A 16,164-nucleotide genomic window follows, 5' to 3' on the forward strand; every position below is an offset into this window, starting at 1 on the left:
GGAATAAATTTAGAGTGGTAGAAGGGGTGAAGGGGGATAGGGTGTGGGTGAGTGGGGAATGAGTTATGCAAGGCACAGAGTTGGCAAAATTCATTGTAATAGAGATTCAAGATCCTATTGGCTGGAGAGAGATCACAAGCCAATTGTCATAATGCTCAGGAAGCTGGGCTGGAAAGAAGAACTCTGAGGGAATCATTTTATTTGGTTGATTTCAGTGCCCAGGTATCATCCTGCAGCCTCTTTGGAATGATTTCTCTTGCCTTTACAGATTGATGCTGCAATTTGGAATGAGAGATGTAATTTCCTAGCCAACCCCCCAAAAAACAAACAAACAAATAAATTTCAATGAATTCAGCCTCATAGGAACAATTCTGCTATAATGAGTGGCAACAAAAGGTACATTTAGTCAATTTCCCCATTGTTGTTAGCTATCAAATCAGACATTGCTAGTATCCCTCACCTCTGATGGAATCCCAGGCAGCTGTCAAGAAATCAGGTACAGTTCTTAGTCCCAGTCCCAGGCTTCAAAAGCACTTTAAAGTCTGAATTTGACCAGAGGAGCCTTCTTCTTTAGTCCTATCCCCTCTTCTCAGCCCCACATTGCCCCTCTAGACTGTAAGCTCATTATTGGCAGGAATGTGTCTAGCAACTCTGTTGTGTTGTACACTCCAAAGCGCTTAGTACAATGCTCTAAACACAGTAAGCACTCAGGAAATATGATTGTTTTTCTAAATTGGCATTTACTCATCCTCTGAAGATGTCTGCAGCTTCTCTTTTCTTGGCCAGATGTTCATTTTTTTATCAGACAAAAGTTTCAATCTCTACACTGTGATCTCATTGCAGGCAAGGAACATATCTACCAGTTCTGCTGTACTGTCCCAAGTACAGTGCTCTGTACACAGTAGGCATTCAGTAAATATCATTGATTGATTCACTGATTGACTGAAATCTGGCTCCTACTTGAATTGCCTCAGGGTAGCTCCAGGTTCATGTTAGTGCAATTCCGATATCACGAAATCTTATTCTTGATACGTTTGTACAAAGAGTAATGGAATTTTAACTCACACAACCATCAGCCAATCAGCCATTCAGCTACTAGGATGGATGGATGGATGGATGGATGGATGGATGGATGGATGGATGGATGGATGGATGGATGGATGGATGGATGGATGGATGTCAAGGAGAGCTTTCCCTTATATAATTTCTAGAAGCATCTGGTTATTGCTATATAGCAAACAATCATGGGCTGGGTGGACCGTTCATCTGACACGGTACTGTTGTTGCTATGCCCTTATATCCCTGCATTATTTTCCCCTCTCCTGGACTGCTCTTATTCAAATTAATTAGATCACATCCCTCACCTCACCTCACCTCCATCAAAGACACTTCCAGTTTAATTTCCCCTCTATTCTCAGTATTCATTTACTCAGCCATCTCAGAAATCGTGGTTCATCTTATGTATTCATGGGTTTATTTCTTTTGTTGCTCAATTCACGTGTATTTTGGTATTTTTACCTGTACTGATGCACTATTAATCATCCTGTCATATTATAGGTGTTTGTCCTCTCCATCAGAATTTAAACACTTGGGAAGGAATGGCTCAAGTCTTTTAAACTAAATTCCTAAGTACCAACTCTAGTACTAATTTAACTTTTGATACTTATGATGAGGTTGATAAAGTTAGAAGAAAGGAAGAAATAGAACCAAGTAGTATTATGTTAACCTTAGTAATAAATAGGTTGTTGTGCTGAAGAATAGGAAGGCAGTATACAGTCACTAACACCTGGGGCATCCTGAGATCACCACTGGGGCCTTTCTCAATGTAGAAGAATCTTTCTCAGTGAAAGAATTAGTCTTCCATCCATACATCACTTGCTGCCCAGATCATTTTTCTAAAAAACACATTCAGCTCTCATCTCCTCACTCCTCCAAAGCCTCCAGTGATTGTACATCAACCTCCTCATGAAATACAAGCTCCTTACCATCAACTTTAAGGCATTCAATCAGCTCTCTCCCTCCTCCCTTACCTCACTCATCTTTTACATACGACTATCTGTCTGCCTGTCTGCATGCCAGGGGGCAGGAGTTGGGGGGGCCGAAGGGTAAGGACAGTGCGGGAGGAAGGTGTGTGTGCATGAGGAAACTGGGGCAGAGAGTGCTGCGGAAGGACAGTGTGTGTCTGTGGGGGAGGTGGCTGGGGAAGGATAAGATGAGTGTGGGCAGGGGCTGGAGGTCTTTGTGTGTGTTGAGTGGGGGGGCTGCTTACTAGTTTTGTTGTGTATCTCCCCCCTTCTAGATTGTGAGCCCTTTGTTGGGCTAGGATTGTCTTTATTTTTTGCCAAATTGTACTTTCCAAGCACTTAGTACAGTTCTCTACACAAACACTCAATAAATATGATTGAATGAATGAATGAATTTTACTCAACGCAACTTTCACATTTCAGCTCTCTAACCCCAACCCACTTTCTACCTCAAGCTTGTCTATTTCTCCACCAACAATTTGCCCATGTTCTCTCTCTCCCTCCTCCTGAATATCTGATGGTCCACTACTCTCCCCAATTATGTGTTTTATTGTATTTTCCCAAACCCTTAGTATAGGACTCGGCACATGGGAAGCTCTCAGTAAATACTATTGATGGACTGATTGACATGTGTTTCTTCCATGGTTAGAATCACCTCCTCCAATGTTGCTGTAGGTTTGTAGAACAGATGTGGGGAGGAAAAAGAACGTGTGGAGTGGGAACAACCTGCTCCTCCAATCTCACCCTGCAGATTTTCTAACCTCTTGCTGACTGGAATGATAATAACAAGATATTACAGGCATAATAGGGGCTGCAGCACTGAGGAATCTTTGGTTATGCATGAGTTTGGGGATGAGAGCATATAATAATAGTAATAATAATAATTGTAGTAGCAATATTTTTAAGAGCTTATACTCTGTGCTAAGCAATGTGGTAAACACTAGAATAGATATAAAGTAATCAGGTCAGTCACAGTCCCCATCTTAAACAGATCTCACAGTCTAAGAGGATGGAGAACATATATTTAATCCCCATTATATGGATGAGGAAACTGAGGCATGGAGAAGTTGAGAGACTGGATCAAAGTCACACAGCACTCAAATGAGAGAGCCAGATTAGAATCCAGGTACTTTGACTCCCCGGCCGTGGGTCTTTCCACTAGGCAATGCTGCTTCTCTTTGTATTAAATAAAGATTTATATCCTGGAAGAGCTGAGCTGTGGATGGAGCCAAGGATGATTGGGACCAGAAATATATTACATTGATGCCACCATGGCTCTCCTGGGTTGTCCCTGGCAGCAGACAATTTAGCAGATTACTGAGCATCCCGAAGGGAATTTGACTATTTCCAGAGATTATCTAGTTGGAAGGTCAGTGTATTAATGTTCCAAAACTCACTCATTTGCACATTTGTTAATCACCACCCAAGGGAAGGGAGAGATGAGAAAAGTGGCTGATAAATGCCGCCTCTAACCTTGATCAATCTATAGAGTGTGACTTTCTGCGAGCTCACTTCCCAGCTAGCAGGAGCAATGGAGAGTGGTAAGTTGGAAAATTCCATTTCTCTGCCAAAGAAATTCCATTTCTTCTGCTAAACTAGAAGTTGCTGTTCTATAGCGAAGTTTCCATTTTTGTCTGGAGCTCTAAGATGAACTTTCTAGATAGCTGCTCCCAGGAAAAACATCTCCCAGGTCTCTTTCATTTCCTTTTTTCCAGGACTTTCAGAACAAAGATCCTTCAAGATAAGGAAGCAATGTGATCTAATGACAAGATAACAGGACTAGATATCAGAAGATCTGGGTTCTAATCCTAACTTTGCCACTTGCCTGCTGTATGACCCCAGGCAAGTCATACCTCTCTATGCTCAGTTACTCCCACTATAAAATTGGGATTAGATACCTTATATAGTGAACCCCATGTGGGACAAGGACTTTGTTAGATCTGATCATACAGTATCTAACATTATTATCATTATTATTATCATTATCAGTTGAATAGATCATCTCCTGTCTGGGATTTCTGAAAATAATCAATTTTAACCTCATGATGAGAAAGTAATGTGTTGCCATATGAATCTCCCAGGACCCCAACAGCAATTGACAAAAAGGGTTGGGGTAGAGAGAGGTGCTTTGTCAGCACACTTTTATGTTGGGAAAAGACTGGAATATCAGTCAATCAATGACATTTATTGAGTGCTTACTGTATGCAGAGAATGATACTGAGTGCTTGGGAAAGTAAAGTACAGAACAGACATGTTCCCTGACATCAAGGAGCTTAAAGTCAGGAGTAGGCAGACATTAGAATAAACTATAGATAGGGGAAATATCAAAATATAATTATATGCACATTAGTCCTGTGGAACTGGGGGTGGGGTGAATATCAAGTGCTTTAACGGTACAGTTATAAGTGAACAGGTGATGAAGGGAGGGTGAAGAGTGGAAATGAGGGCTTAATCATGAAAGAAATCTTGGAGGTATGTGTGATTTTAGGAGAGTTTTGTAGGTTGGGAGAGTGGTGGTCTGTAGGTTATGAAGGTGGAAGAAGTTACAGGCCATAAAGAGGATGTAGACAAGGAGTCACTGGCAAGATAGGTGAGATAGAGGTACAAAGAGTAAGTTGGCGAGCAGGTTGGGTTGCAGTAAGAAATCAGAGAGGCAAAGAACAGGTGGAGAGTAGATTGAGAGTCTTAAAGTCAATGGTAAGGAGTTTCCTTTTGATGTCGAGGTGTATGAGCAACTCTCAGAGGCTTTTGAGGGGTGAGGAGACTGAACTTTCTTTTTAAGACGAATGATCCAGGTGACAGAGTGAAGTTAAGACAGAAGAGGGGAGAGGCAGGAAGAAGGGAGGTTAGTGAGGAGACTGTCAATATGTGATGTGAGAAGTGCTTGGATCAGCATGGTAGGCATATGAATAGAGAAGAAAGGACAGATTCTAGAGATAATGTGAAGGCAGAACCAACAGTATTTGGTGCCAGACAGAATATGTGGGTTAAGTGAAAGAGACAAATAAAGGATAATGGCAAAGTTAAGTGTTAAGTTTGAGGTGTTGGTAGGGCATCCAAGTAGAGATATCCTGAAGGCAGGAGGAAATAGAGGATTGCAGAGGAGAGAGGTCAGAGCTGGAGAGGTAGATTTGGGTAGATTTAATGGGTACAGATGGGGATATAGACTTTGAACTCCCTCCTCCAACTCCCTGCCCCTCACCCCACCCCCAATCCCTTGCCCCTAATGCCCTGGCCACCTACTTCATTAAGATAATTGACACTATCAGGCTTGATCTCCCTAAAGTCTCCCCTGTACCTCTCCACTCCCTCCTCACTCCTGCCCTTTCAACTTTCCCATCTTTCCCAACAGTATCTCCAAAGGAGAACTCCAGCCTTCTCTCAAAATCCACCTCCTCCACCTGCAAATCTGACCCCATTCCTTTCCATCATATCAAAACACTTGCCCCCTCCCTTCTTCCCTCCCTAACAGCCATCTTCAACAATTCTCTCTCCAATGGCTTCTTCCCCACTGCTTTCAAACATGCCCATATCTCCCCTATCCTAAAAAACCCCCTCCCTTGACCCCACGGCTCCCTCCAGTTATTGTCCCATATCCCTCCTGCCATTCCTCTCCTTGAGCGAGTTGTCTACACCTGCTAACTCAAGTTACTCTCCCCCAATTCTCTCCCTGATCCCTCTCAAATCTGGCTTCCTTCCCCCTCACTCCACAGAAACTGCCCTCTTAATGGTCATCAATGACCTCCTTGACAAATCCAATGTTCTCTACTCCATCTTAATCCTTCTCAACCTCTTAGCTGCCTTCGACACTGTCGACCCCCTTCTCTTGGAAATGTTATCTAACTTCAACTTTATCCTGACACTGTCCTCTCCTGGTTTTCCTTTCTCTCTGGCACCTCATTCCCAGTCTCTTTTGTGTGCTCCTCTTCTGCCTCCCATCCCCCAACTGTGGGTGTCCCTCAAGGTTCATTTCTGGGTTCCCTGTGGGCTGGGAAAGAGGGGAGAGCAGAGGGAGGGAGTGGGGAGATGGGGATGGGAGGAGAGGCAGAGGAAAAGGGGGTCTCAGTCTGGGAAGGCCTCCTGGAGGAGATGAGCTTTCAGTAGGACTTTGAAGGGGAGAAGTGAGCTAGATTGGAACATATATTTAATATGGTGGTTGAATGAAAGAGAGGAGTCAAGGATAACACCAAGAGTCAGTCATCTTACCAGCAGCAGAAACAGAGGCTTCCAGAGAAAGGGATCTGTAGGCATCCAAACCCTCCTCTTGGTGCAGGCTTGAATCACTGAAGATTGAAACAACTCAAAATCCTCTGCCAGCTGGCCTGGAGAATGATTGGGATTTCTATCAGCCCGTAAAATATCTGTTGGAGGAACGGGAAGCTCCTAAAGTAAATCAAATCAAAGTTGACTAGGGAAGTTTTTTCCAACATGGATCCCTTGGTAGTCCAGGACTGAATTCCTTCAGAGTCAGTAAGCATACATGCCCCTTTCAATGTTTCTGGAAATTTAGAGCCCCAAGCCCAGGCACTGGAATCTGGTGCTGCAGCTGGAGAGTGAACTGGAATCCCATGGAGATACCAGGGCCAGTGGACCTGCCTTGTTTAAGTAACCTGTGAGAAACTCTAATTTAATGTGTGTTGACTCCATCTTGGCCATTTTATCAAAGCACCTAACACCTTAATAAAGGCTCTGTCTTTTCACGTTTATCATAATCAACTATGTTAAAAGACCTGGGGGAAGGCGAAGGGGAAAACTCTGAGAAACTGTATTGGTAGCTGGGGCTAGTTTAGAGCTGGATAAAGCTGCAGAGTGCCAAAGGGGGTTTATTTTTAATTTGATGGTAAAACTTTGGGCTTATTATCCAGACTGGAACATCCATGCAAAATAGCAGTCAAGTGCTATAATAAGAGGAGAACGAATGTGTACATATCTAGAATTCTATTTGTTTATATTGATGCCTGTTAACTTGTTTTGATGACTGTCTTCCCCCTTCTAGACTGTAAACCTGGTGTGGGCAGGGATTGTCTATCTTTATTGCTGAATTGTACTTTTCAAGCGCTTAGTACAGTGATCTCAACACAATAAGCACTCAATAAATGCTATTGAATGAATGAATGAAAAATCAAATGATTAGAAATAAAATGATATAAAATAAAATGTAATACCCAATCATCCAGTTTATGCACCTCTTAAGTCATCCACAGGGACATTAATTAAACCCAATGAGAAATATCACATTAGAAATGTAATTGTTGTAAAGGGATAAGAATGAATAAAATAATTTATGAATAAATGAAAATGAATAAAAGAAGACTTTAAATAAAAATAATGAAAAATAAAGTAAAATTGAATACCTACATGTCCATTTAGTTTAACATTTGAGCCATTCACAGGTACTCCCATTAAAATGTCAGTATAAGAAAATCAGTTACTGTAATGAAAAGTGTCTGAATAATGAAAATGATGAAAAACAAAACAGTTCTAATATTTTATTTGAAAACACTGGCACAAGAAGAGCCCAGGTGATTAATATTTTCAAGTGAAAAATAGAGAATGATGGGTTCTCTGAGAACCCATCTCTGAGAACTACAAGAAGCAGCGTGGCTCAGTGGAAAAAGCACGGGCTTTGGAGTCAGAGGTCAACGGTTCAAATCCCGGCTCTGCCACTTGTCAGCTGTGTGACTTTGGGCAAGTCACTTAACTTCTCGGTGCCTCAGTTACCTCATCTGTAAAATAGGGATTAAGACTGTAAGCCCCACGTGGGACAACCTGATTCCCCTGTGTCTACCCCAGCGCTTAGAACAGTGCTCGGCACATAGTAAGCGCTTAACAAATACCAACATTATTATTATTATTATTATGGGTTCCTAATTTCATATTTTATGTAGAAAAGGTCTGCCTTCATTACCCATGAAGTTTCAAGAGATGGTTATAGATATAGTTGATTATCCTTTCCTATTCAAATTAAAGGTGAAATGGGTATAACAAAAGCATAATAATGTCATTTTATTTTCACAGTAAATTATTTTATCCTAATAAAATGAAAATATGTTAAAATATTAATAGAGGATTAGCCTTGTATTCTTACACTGAAAAAGCATCTACAATCTATTATGTCTTTTAACAGCTCATTCAAATTACATTTGCCCTTTTTCAAGACTTGAATGATTGATTGATTGATCAGACCTGCAGCCAACTAAATGCTCTCTGATGCAACAAGAGAGTCTCTGAAAAAGAGACTTTTCATCCATACAGAAATCCTGTACAGGACTTTGACAATATGCTTTTCAATTGAAAGGGAGTCATTTTGTTTGAAATAAAAATAGTTGTAGGGTACCTCTTTGATTTTAGGGAAGGCATAGGAGTGCCTCTTAATACGGTTATCTCCAGATTTCTAGAAAGGAGGGTTATAACTTATCTCTGAGACCCTGAGGCAAAACAGGGTTAAAACTTCATTCACTTATTCATTCAATCATTTATTAAGTGCAGAGTACTATACTGAGTGCATGGGAGAGTACAATGCAACAATAAACAGACACATTCCCTGCCTGCAATGAACTTACAGTCTAGAGCTGGTGACACAGACATCAATACAAATAAATAAATTACATGCATGTACATAAGTGCTGTGGGGCTGGGAAGGGGTAAGAACAAAGGGAGCAAGTCAGGGTAATGGAGAAGGGAGTGGCAGAAAGGGGTGCTTAGTTTGGGAAATCCTCTTGGAAGAGATGTGTTTTCAGTAGGACTTTGAAGATGGGGAGAGTCATTGTCGGATTTGAGTCAGGCGTAGGGGGTGAGGCATTCCGGACCAGAGACAGAACGGGGGCTAGGGTTTAGCAATGAGATAGGTGAGATCGAGACACTGTGAGAAGGTTAGAGTTAGAGTAGTGAAGTGTTTGAGCTCAGCTGTAGTAGGAGAGAAATGAGGTGAGGTAGGAGGGGGCAAGGTAACTGATTGTTTTAAAACCAATGGTGAGAAGTTTTTGTTTGATGCGGAGGTGGATGGGCAACAACTGGAGGTTCTTGAGGAGTACTGAAACATGTCCTGAATGTTTTTGTAGAAAAATGATCTGGACAGCGAGTAAGTATGGACTGGAATGGGGAGAGGCAGGAGGCAGGCAGTTCAATAGAGAAGCTGATAGAGTAATCCAGGAGGGATAGATGAGTGATTATATCAACGTGGTAGTAGTTTGGATGTAGAGGAAAGGGTGGATTTTGAGCTACAGGTTTAAAAAATTAAATAAATAAAAATAAATAGTGGTTTTTGTTAAGCGCTTCCTCTGTGCCAAGCAGTCTACTACGCACTGGGGTGGATACAAGCAAATCAGGTTGGACACAGTCCCTGTCCCATGTAGGGCTCACAGTCTTGATCCCCATTTTATAGATGAGGTAACTGAGGCTCAGAGAAGTGAAGTGAGATGCCCAAGGTCACACAGCAGATCAGTGGCAGAGCCAGGATTAGAACCCATGACCTTCTGACTCCCAGGCCTGTGCTCTATCCACTTGGCCCTGCTGCTTCTCTGATAATCCACTTCTGAATCCCAGGCCCGTGCTCTATCCACCACACCATTTTAGCTTGTCTTTGGGAATCTGAGGAAATCAGGGTTAAAATTTAAAAAACAAAAGTGAGTAGCTGAATAAAAAAGAAATTTGGAATTGAAATTTGGAAGACAGGCATTGTGGTGTGCAATGCTTAGGATATTGTGGGTATTCTAAATGTTGCTGGGCATCCAGGGAAGCGATTAACTTCCTTCTTGGTCTCTCATGTATTACCAACAATTTTCCTGTGGCTAAAGATTTGCATCTTCTTCCTTCTGCAGAAAAGTCTCCTGGGGTAATGGAGCGACAATGACAGTGGCCCAGAAGAAGCTGCTTCTTGTTCCCTCTCAGGCAATCTCCTGCCACCAGGGCCACTGCAGAGATCCCATTTCTCATAGGAACAGTACAGGTTCAGAAAATAGGATCAACAGGGCCATAGAGATCCATGCTTCTGTCTCTGAGGTCCTGTTGTAGGCAGAGAAGGCAACAGGGAGCAGAGCAGCGAAGGTCAGTGCCCTGCCCTATCTGTCTGTAGCCATCTCTCCTCCAATCTCCACTCCCTCTTCTTGTCTTTTCTTGTCTTATGCCATCAAGTCATTTCTGACCCGTAACGACACCAAGGACACATCTCTCTCAGAATGCCCTACTCTCCATCTGCAATCATTCTGGTAGTGTACCCGTAGAGTTTTCTTGGTAAAAATATGGAAATGGTTTACCAGTGCCACCTTCCACACAATATCTCGACTGGATTATTGTGTCAGCCTCCTCTCTGACCTCCCATCCTCCTTTCTCTCCCCATTCCAGTCTATTCTTCATTCCACTACCCGGATCATCTTCCTACAGAAACACTCTGGGCATGTCACTCCCCTCGTCAAAAATCTCCAGTAGTTGCCTGTCAACGTTTGCATGAAACAAAAACTCCTCACTCTTGGCTTCAAAGCTCTACATCACCTTCCCCCCTTCTACCTCACCTCCCTTCACTCCTTCTACAGCCCACCCTGTACACACTGCTCCCCTGTCTCTCACCTCCTCATGGTCCCTCATTCACGCCTGTCCCACTGTCAACCTCTGGTCCACATCCTACCACTGACCTGGAATGCTCTCCCTCCAGTGTGGCTCAGTGGAAAGACTACGGGCTTGGGAGTCAGAGGTCATGGGTTCGAACTCCGGCTCTGCCACTTGTTAGCTGTATGACTGTGGACAAGTCACTTAACTTCTCTGTGCCTCAGTTACCTCATCTGTAAAATGGGGATTAAGACTGTGAGCCTCATGAGGGACAACCTGATGACCCTGTATCTACCCCAACTCTTAGAACAGTGCTCTGTACATAGTAAGCGCTTAACAAATACCAACGTTATTATCTGCCAAACTAACTCTCTTTCCCTCTTCAATGCCCTACTGAGAGCTCGCCTCCACCAGGAAGCCTTCCCAGACTGAGCCCTCCCTTTCCCTCTGCTCCTCCTCCCCTCCCCATCCTCCCTTCTCCTGCCCTCTGCTCTTCCCCCTTCCCCTCCCCACTGCACTGTGCATATTTGTATATATATTTTATTACTCTATTTTGTTAATGATGTGTATATATCTATAATTCTATTTATCTTGATGATATTTACTCCAGAATACTTGTTTTGTTTTGTTTTGTTCTGTTTTGTTTTGTTTTGTAGTCTGTCTCCCCCGTTTAGACTGTGATCCCATTGTTGGGCACGGATTGTCTCTATCTGTTGCCGAATTGTACATTCCAAGTGCTTAGTACAGTGCTCTACACATAGTAAGTGCTCAATAAATACGATTGAATGAATGAATGAATGAACTCGAGTCTCCACCCTCGAGTCTCTCCCATGCCTCTGCTGCCCAGCATGGGTGACCTTTGACCTGTAGCAGATTGCCTTCCACTTGCTAGCTACTGCCTAAGCTAGAAATGGAATGGTTAGTCCTCTGCTTGACTCTTCCTCCTGTAGCCGAGACTGGTAGAGTACTGGAAACTTCCCAGGTGCGTCCCCGAGAGGGCACTCCCTCTTCATCCTGTCTCTTATCCTACTCTACCATTGTCTCCTCTCCATTCCTTCTGAGCCCCTTCCTTCACTGAGGGTCTTGCAGCACAACATCAGTTGACTGTGTCCCCCTAACCCCATTACTCAGCCTATGTGACTCTCTCCCAACTCAGATCTGGGATCTACTTTAAAAGATCAGTGAAGAGAGGTGTGAGTTTGGTAAAGTCATACTCACCAATCTGTGGTTCAGGGGTATTTTCATTAACCTTAAAGTCCCAACCATGGTCTTGGCATGCTTAGGGTGCATGCCAAGCATGTTTAGGATGTTTTCTATTACTGTCATTGCTCAGTGGCCAGGATTCTTGGCTTCACCCTCCATGTCTCTCCAAGTGCAAGGCGTTGACAGACCCAACCACAGGTGTCAATATGGGGGGGGGGTGGTATCTTTCCTGTAGAAACACCTTTCAAATCATAGGAATGGGAAATTTCCATAAGAGTGGAGAACTGACTCTCTCAACTCAGTCTCAAGTGTTGATCCCTTTGTCCATATTGGATTATTATGGGGAAAAACTGGTGATAGTAGATTGGTGTTGGACATTGAAAAAGAAGCCATAGAGTTCTTCCAATTATCTCTGGAGTAATTGTTGTAAATAAAATTGTAGACTGGATGGACCATGGGTGTGACTTAAGATGGCCCTCCTTATATAACTCAGCCTCAGATTCCATCCCTTTATCCTGTCCCAAACCCTGGTTGTATGAATCTCTTGTTGATTTTCCTAACCCCACTGAGTGCTGATGGAGAGAGGACCCAAGCAGGTTTTAACCAATTCATCTCCTCTGTCATTCCTGCCCTTGTGTTTTAGTGAGACTCCACGCTTCTCAACATCACCCCTCAACTCCTGAGTCCTCCAGCAATAATAGATATTCATCATGGCTTCCATGACAACTTACAGTATTACCAAGCAAGTCAGTTCCCAAAAGGAAGCCTTCTTTAAGAAACTGGATTTCTTAATTGAGGCCAAGCCACGGGCGTTAAATCCCCAGATGCTATTTTTCATGTCTCTACCCGATCCTTTCTCTGAGAACAACAGTCACACACAGAATACTAACCCCTGACCATGAAATGATTCATCAAATTCCAGATCTTGATCACATAGACAACTGCTCTTTTTTTCTTCATGACCCTATCATAGATTTGAGCCAATGGGAAGATAGGAGTGGTGGGGTGATATAGCTTTCTACAGGGGGAAGAGAGATTTACCACTGAACAGGGCTCAGTGCAGAGTGTAGTTTGTATTGTGCCATATGAACCTCTGATCACATTCATTCATTCATTCATTCATTCATTCAATAGTATTTATAGAGCGCTTACTATGTGCAGAGCACTGTACTAAGCGCTTGGAATGTACAAATTGGTAACAGATAGAGACAGTCCCTGCCCTTTGACGGGCTTACACTCGAATCAGGGGAAACAGACAAAAATCAGGGGAGACAGACAATAGCAATAAATAGAATCAAGGAGATGAACATCTCATTAAAACAATAGCAAATAAATAGAATCAAGGTGATGTACATCTCATTAACAAAATAAATAGGGTAATGAAAATATATACAGTTGAGTGGACGAGCACAGTGCTGAGGGGAGGGGAAGGGAGAGGGGGAGGAGCAGAGGGAAAGGGGGCAAAAGAGGCCTTAGCTGAGGGGAAGTGAAGAGGGAGTAGAGGGGGAGCAGAGGGAGCAGAGGGAAAAGGGGAAGCTCAGTCTGGGAATGCCTCTTGGAGGAGGTGAGCTCTAAGTAGGGTTTTGAAGAGGGGAAGAGAATTAGTTTGGCGGAGCTGAGGAGGGAGGGCATTCCAGGATCGCGGGAGGACGTGGTCCAGGGGTCGATGGTGGGATAGGCAAGAACGGGGAACGGCGAGGAGGTGGGCGGTAGAGGAGCACAGGGTGTGGGGTGGGCAGTAGAAAGAGAGAAGGGAGGAGAGGTAGGAGGGGGCAAGTTGATGGAGAGCCTTGAAGCCTAGAGTGAGAAGTTTTTGTTTCATGTGGAGGTTGATAGGCAACCATTCACATAGTAAATTGTTGAAAGGGCAGGTGGGATAAAGTCCCAAATCTGGCCTGAAATCTATGCAAAGCAAGTGTGATTTTTCAAATGAAGTTTTTTTGGAAGAGGTGTATTTTTTATCAGCTCATATCTAGACTGTAAGCTCATTATGGTTAAGGAACTTGCCTACCAACTTTATTGGATTGTACTCTCCCAACTGCTTAGTACAGTGCACTACACACAGTAAGCACTCAAATCCCATTGACTAATTGGTTACAAATTACTCAGGAAAAAACATAACAATGACCCTTGCACTCTTTGGTTTAAAAGTGCAAATAAATAGTCATGAAACCATGACATACATTTCACCAAAGAAGCCCACCCCAGGAGGGCTCAGATTAGCAGTATCAGTCCAGATCCTTGGCAGATGAAGATGCTCATGTGAGGAAGTGATCACAGGGCAATACCACCTTCATTATTGAGCCCTAATATAATGTTTACCAGTTCTTTCTTGGGAATTGGAACAAAATGATAGCATCCTATCAGAATGGTTTAAAAACATGGAATGTTTTTAACTGTGTCAATGTGTAAATGAAATCCATTTTCACTAATGGATTAATGTTTCAGTGGACTCTCTCCCGCTGTCTCTCTTTTCTTTCTCCCACCCAGGTTGCTCTGCAAGTGGCCTTCTCTGGGTCTAAAAGAAAATTCAAGACAATGGATGCCACTGAGATCTCTTTTGGGATCTTGTTTCTGCTACAGATCAGCACTGGAGTCTCAGTGAATGGATTCCTCCTCCTCTTCTATACCCATATGGTCTCCACCAGTCAGAAGTTCAGCTCCTCAGACTTAATTCTTTCCCACCTAGCTCTGGCCAATACCATAGCACTTCTCACACTTGGAATTCCAGAGACCATGTCAGTATGTGGTCTGAGAAATTTCCTAAACAATGTTGGATGTAAAATCCTCTTTTACTTTTATCGAGTGGGCCGGGGCCTTGCCATCTGCACCACCTGCCTCCTGAGTGTCTTCCAAGCCATCACTATCAGTCCTGGCACTGCCAGGTGGGCAGGAGCCAAAGTCAAATTATACAAGTGTATCCTCCCCTCCTGTATCCTCTTCTGGATCCTCAATATGCTAGTAGAGTTTGATAGAGTGATGAACATGACAGGTCCCCAGAACAGCAGCAGTCTTCAAAGCCCAATGGATTATAAATACTGCTCGAGGCTTAGTCTCAGTGCAGTCACCACCCTGGTATATGCTGTTGCACTTTCCCTTCAGGATCTGGTCTTTGTAGGGCTTATGAGTACAGCCAGTGGCTATATGGTGTTTGTCCTGCACAGACACCACCGGCGAGTCCAGCACCTTCATAAACCAAGCAACTCCCCCAGAGTGATGCCTGAAGTCATAGCAGCCAAGAGAGTCATTGCCCTGGTGACTCTCTTCGTCCTCCTCTATGGGCGACAGTCAGTCATGCTGAATATTATAATGAACATGAAAGAAAAGTCGCCTCTCCTGCTGAATAGCCACATGGTTTTTGCACACACCTTTGCAGCCTTAAGTCCATGCCTAGTGATTCATAGTGACAGGAGAATGAGAATGTTCTGGAAAAGGGAATCTGCTGCTTCCAACATAGATTCCTCCTCATAGGGTCCCAAACAAGCCACTTTCTCTCTCAGTGATTTCCCCTGATTTGGTTAGGGCAGGTACTTACTGAGGTTTTGGATCCTGTACTGTACAGGGCAATTTGAAGGTAACTGGAGTGGCAGGAAGGGTGACATCTTTTGCAGGTACCATAGAACAAGGCAAGCTTCAATTAATCCATCTTATTATTGAGGGCTTACTATGTGCAGAGCACTGTACTAAGCACTTGGGAGAATACAAGAAAAATGAATTAGTAGACAGGTTCCCTTTCCATAACAAGCTTCAAACGGTAGATGATATAAATTCTTACCTCAAGGTGGAATGGGGGGAAAGTGACAAATTATCTCTTGACTCTTCCAAGATGGCCACTTTTCTAAGCATTTAAGATGGAACACATCTTTTTCATTACTTTTTATGATATTTGTTAATAGCTTACTTTGTGCCAGGTGCTGAACTAAGTGTTGGGGTAGATAGAAGATAGTTGGATTGGACACGGTCCCTGTCCCACATAGGAATCACAGCCTTAATCCCCTTATTACAAATGAGATAACTGAGGCATAGAGAAGTTAGGTGATTTACCCAAGGTCACACAGCAGGTATATAGCAGAACCAGGATTAGGAGCCAGGTCCTCTGGCTTCCAGGCCCTTGTTCTTTCCATTAGGTCATGCTGCTTCTAAGAGACTTCAGCAATATAATCCCCACACAGGATTCAAGTCGCCCTTCCCTCTAACACATGTGTGGCAGCCATTTGTGTCGAGGAACGTCCACTTCCTCATCCTTTCCTAGCAATCAGGCAATCAGTCAGTCAATTATATTTATTGAACACTTACTCTGTGCAAATTACAATTTAAGCTTTTGGCAAGAGTACAGTATAACCATAAACAGACACATTCCCTGCCCACAATGAGTTCAGAGTCTAGGGGGTGA

At 43.2% G+C, this 16,164-nt stretch overlaps 1 protein-coding gene and 1 non-coding gene across 3 annotated transcripts in view; one reads left to right on the forward strand and one right to left on the reverse strand.

The window, feature by feature from the left end:
- Positions 1–15,697, forward strand: part of ORNANAV1R3031 (vomeronasal 1 receptor ornAnaV1R3031) — a 33,316-nt gene extending 17,619 nt beyond the window's left edge. The window contains exons 4-5 of one of the 2 annotated variants that reach the window (XM_029057276.1): positions 9,845–10,070; positions 14,262–15,697. In XM_029057276.1, the coding sequence (XP_028913109.1) occupies positions 14,310–15,242 (933 nt within the window). In that variant the 5' untranslated portion in view covers positions 9,845–10,070; positions 14,262–14,309 and the 3' untranslated portion in view covers positions 15,243–15,697. Of the gene's footprint in view, positions 1–9,844; positions 10,071–14,261 lie in introns of those variants that run through there. The other variant, NM_001253423.1, reaches the window with a different exon arrangement.
- LOC114808976 lies at positions 11,431–11,568 on the reverse strand. The gene has a single exon (XR_003756724.1). It is a non-coding gene; the product is annotated as a small nucleolar RNA SNORA7 (small nucleolar RNA).
- Positions 15,698–16,164: the final 467 nt, after the last annotated feature.

Source organism: Ornithorhynchus anatinus, unplaced genomic scaffold (assembly GCF_004115215.2).
Source record: "Ornithorhynchus anatinus isolate Pmale09 unplaced genomic scaffold, mOrnAna1.pri.v4 scaffold_80_arrow_ctg1, whole genome shotgun sequence".
In the NCBI taxonomy this organism is placed as follows: Eukaryota; Metazoa; Chordata; class Mammalia; order Monotremata; family Ornithorhynchidae; genus Ornithorhynchus; species Ornithorhynchus anatinus.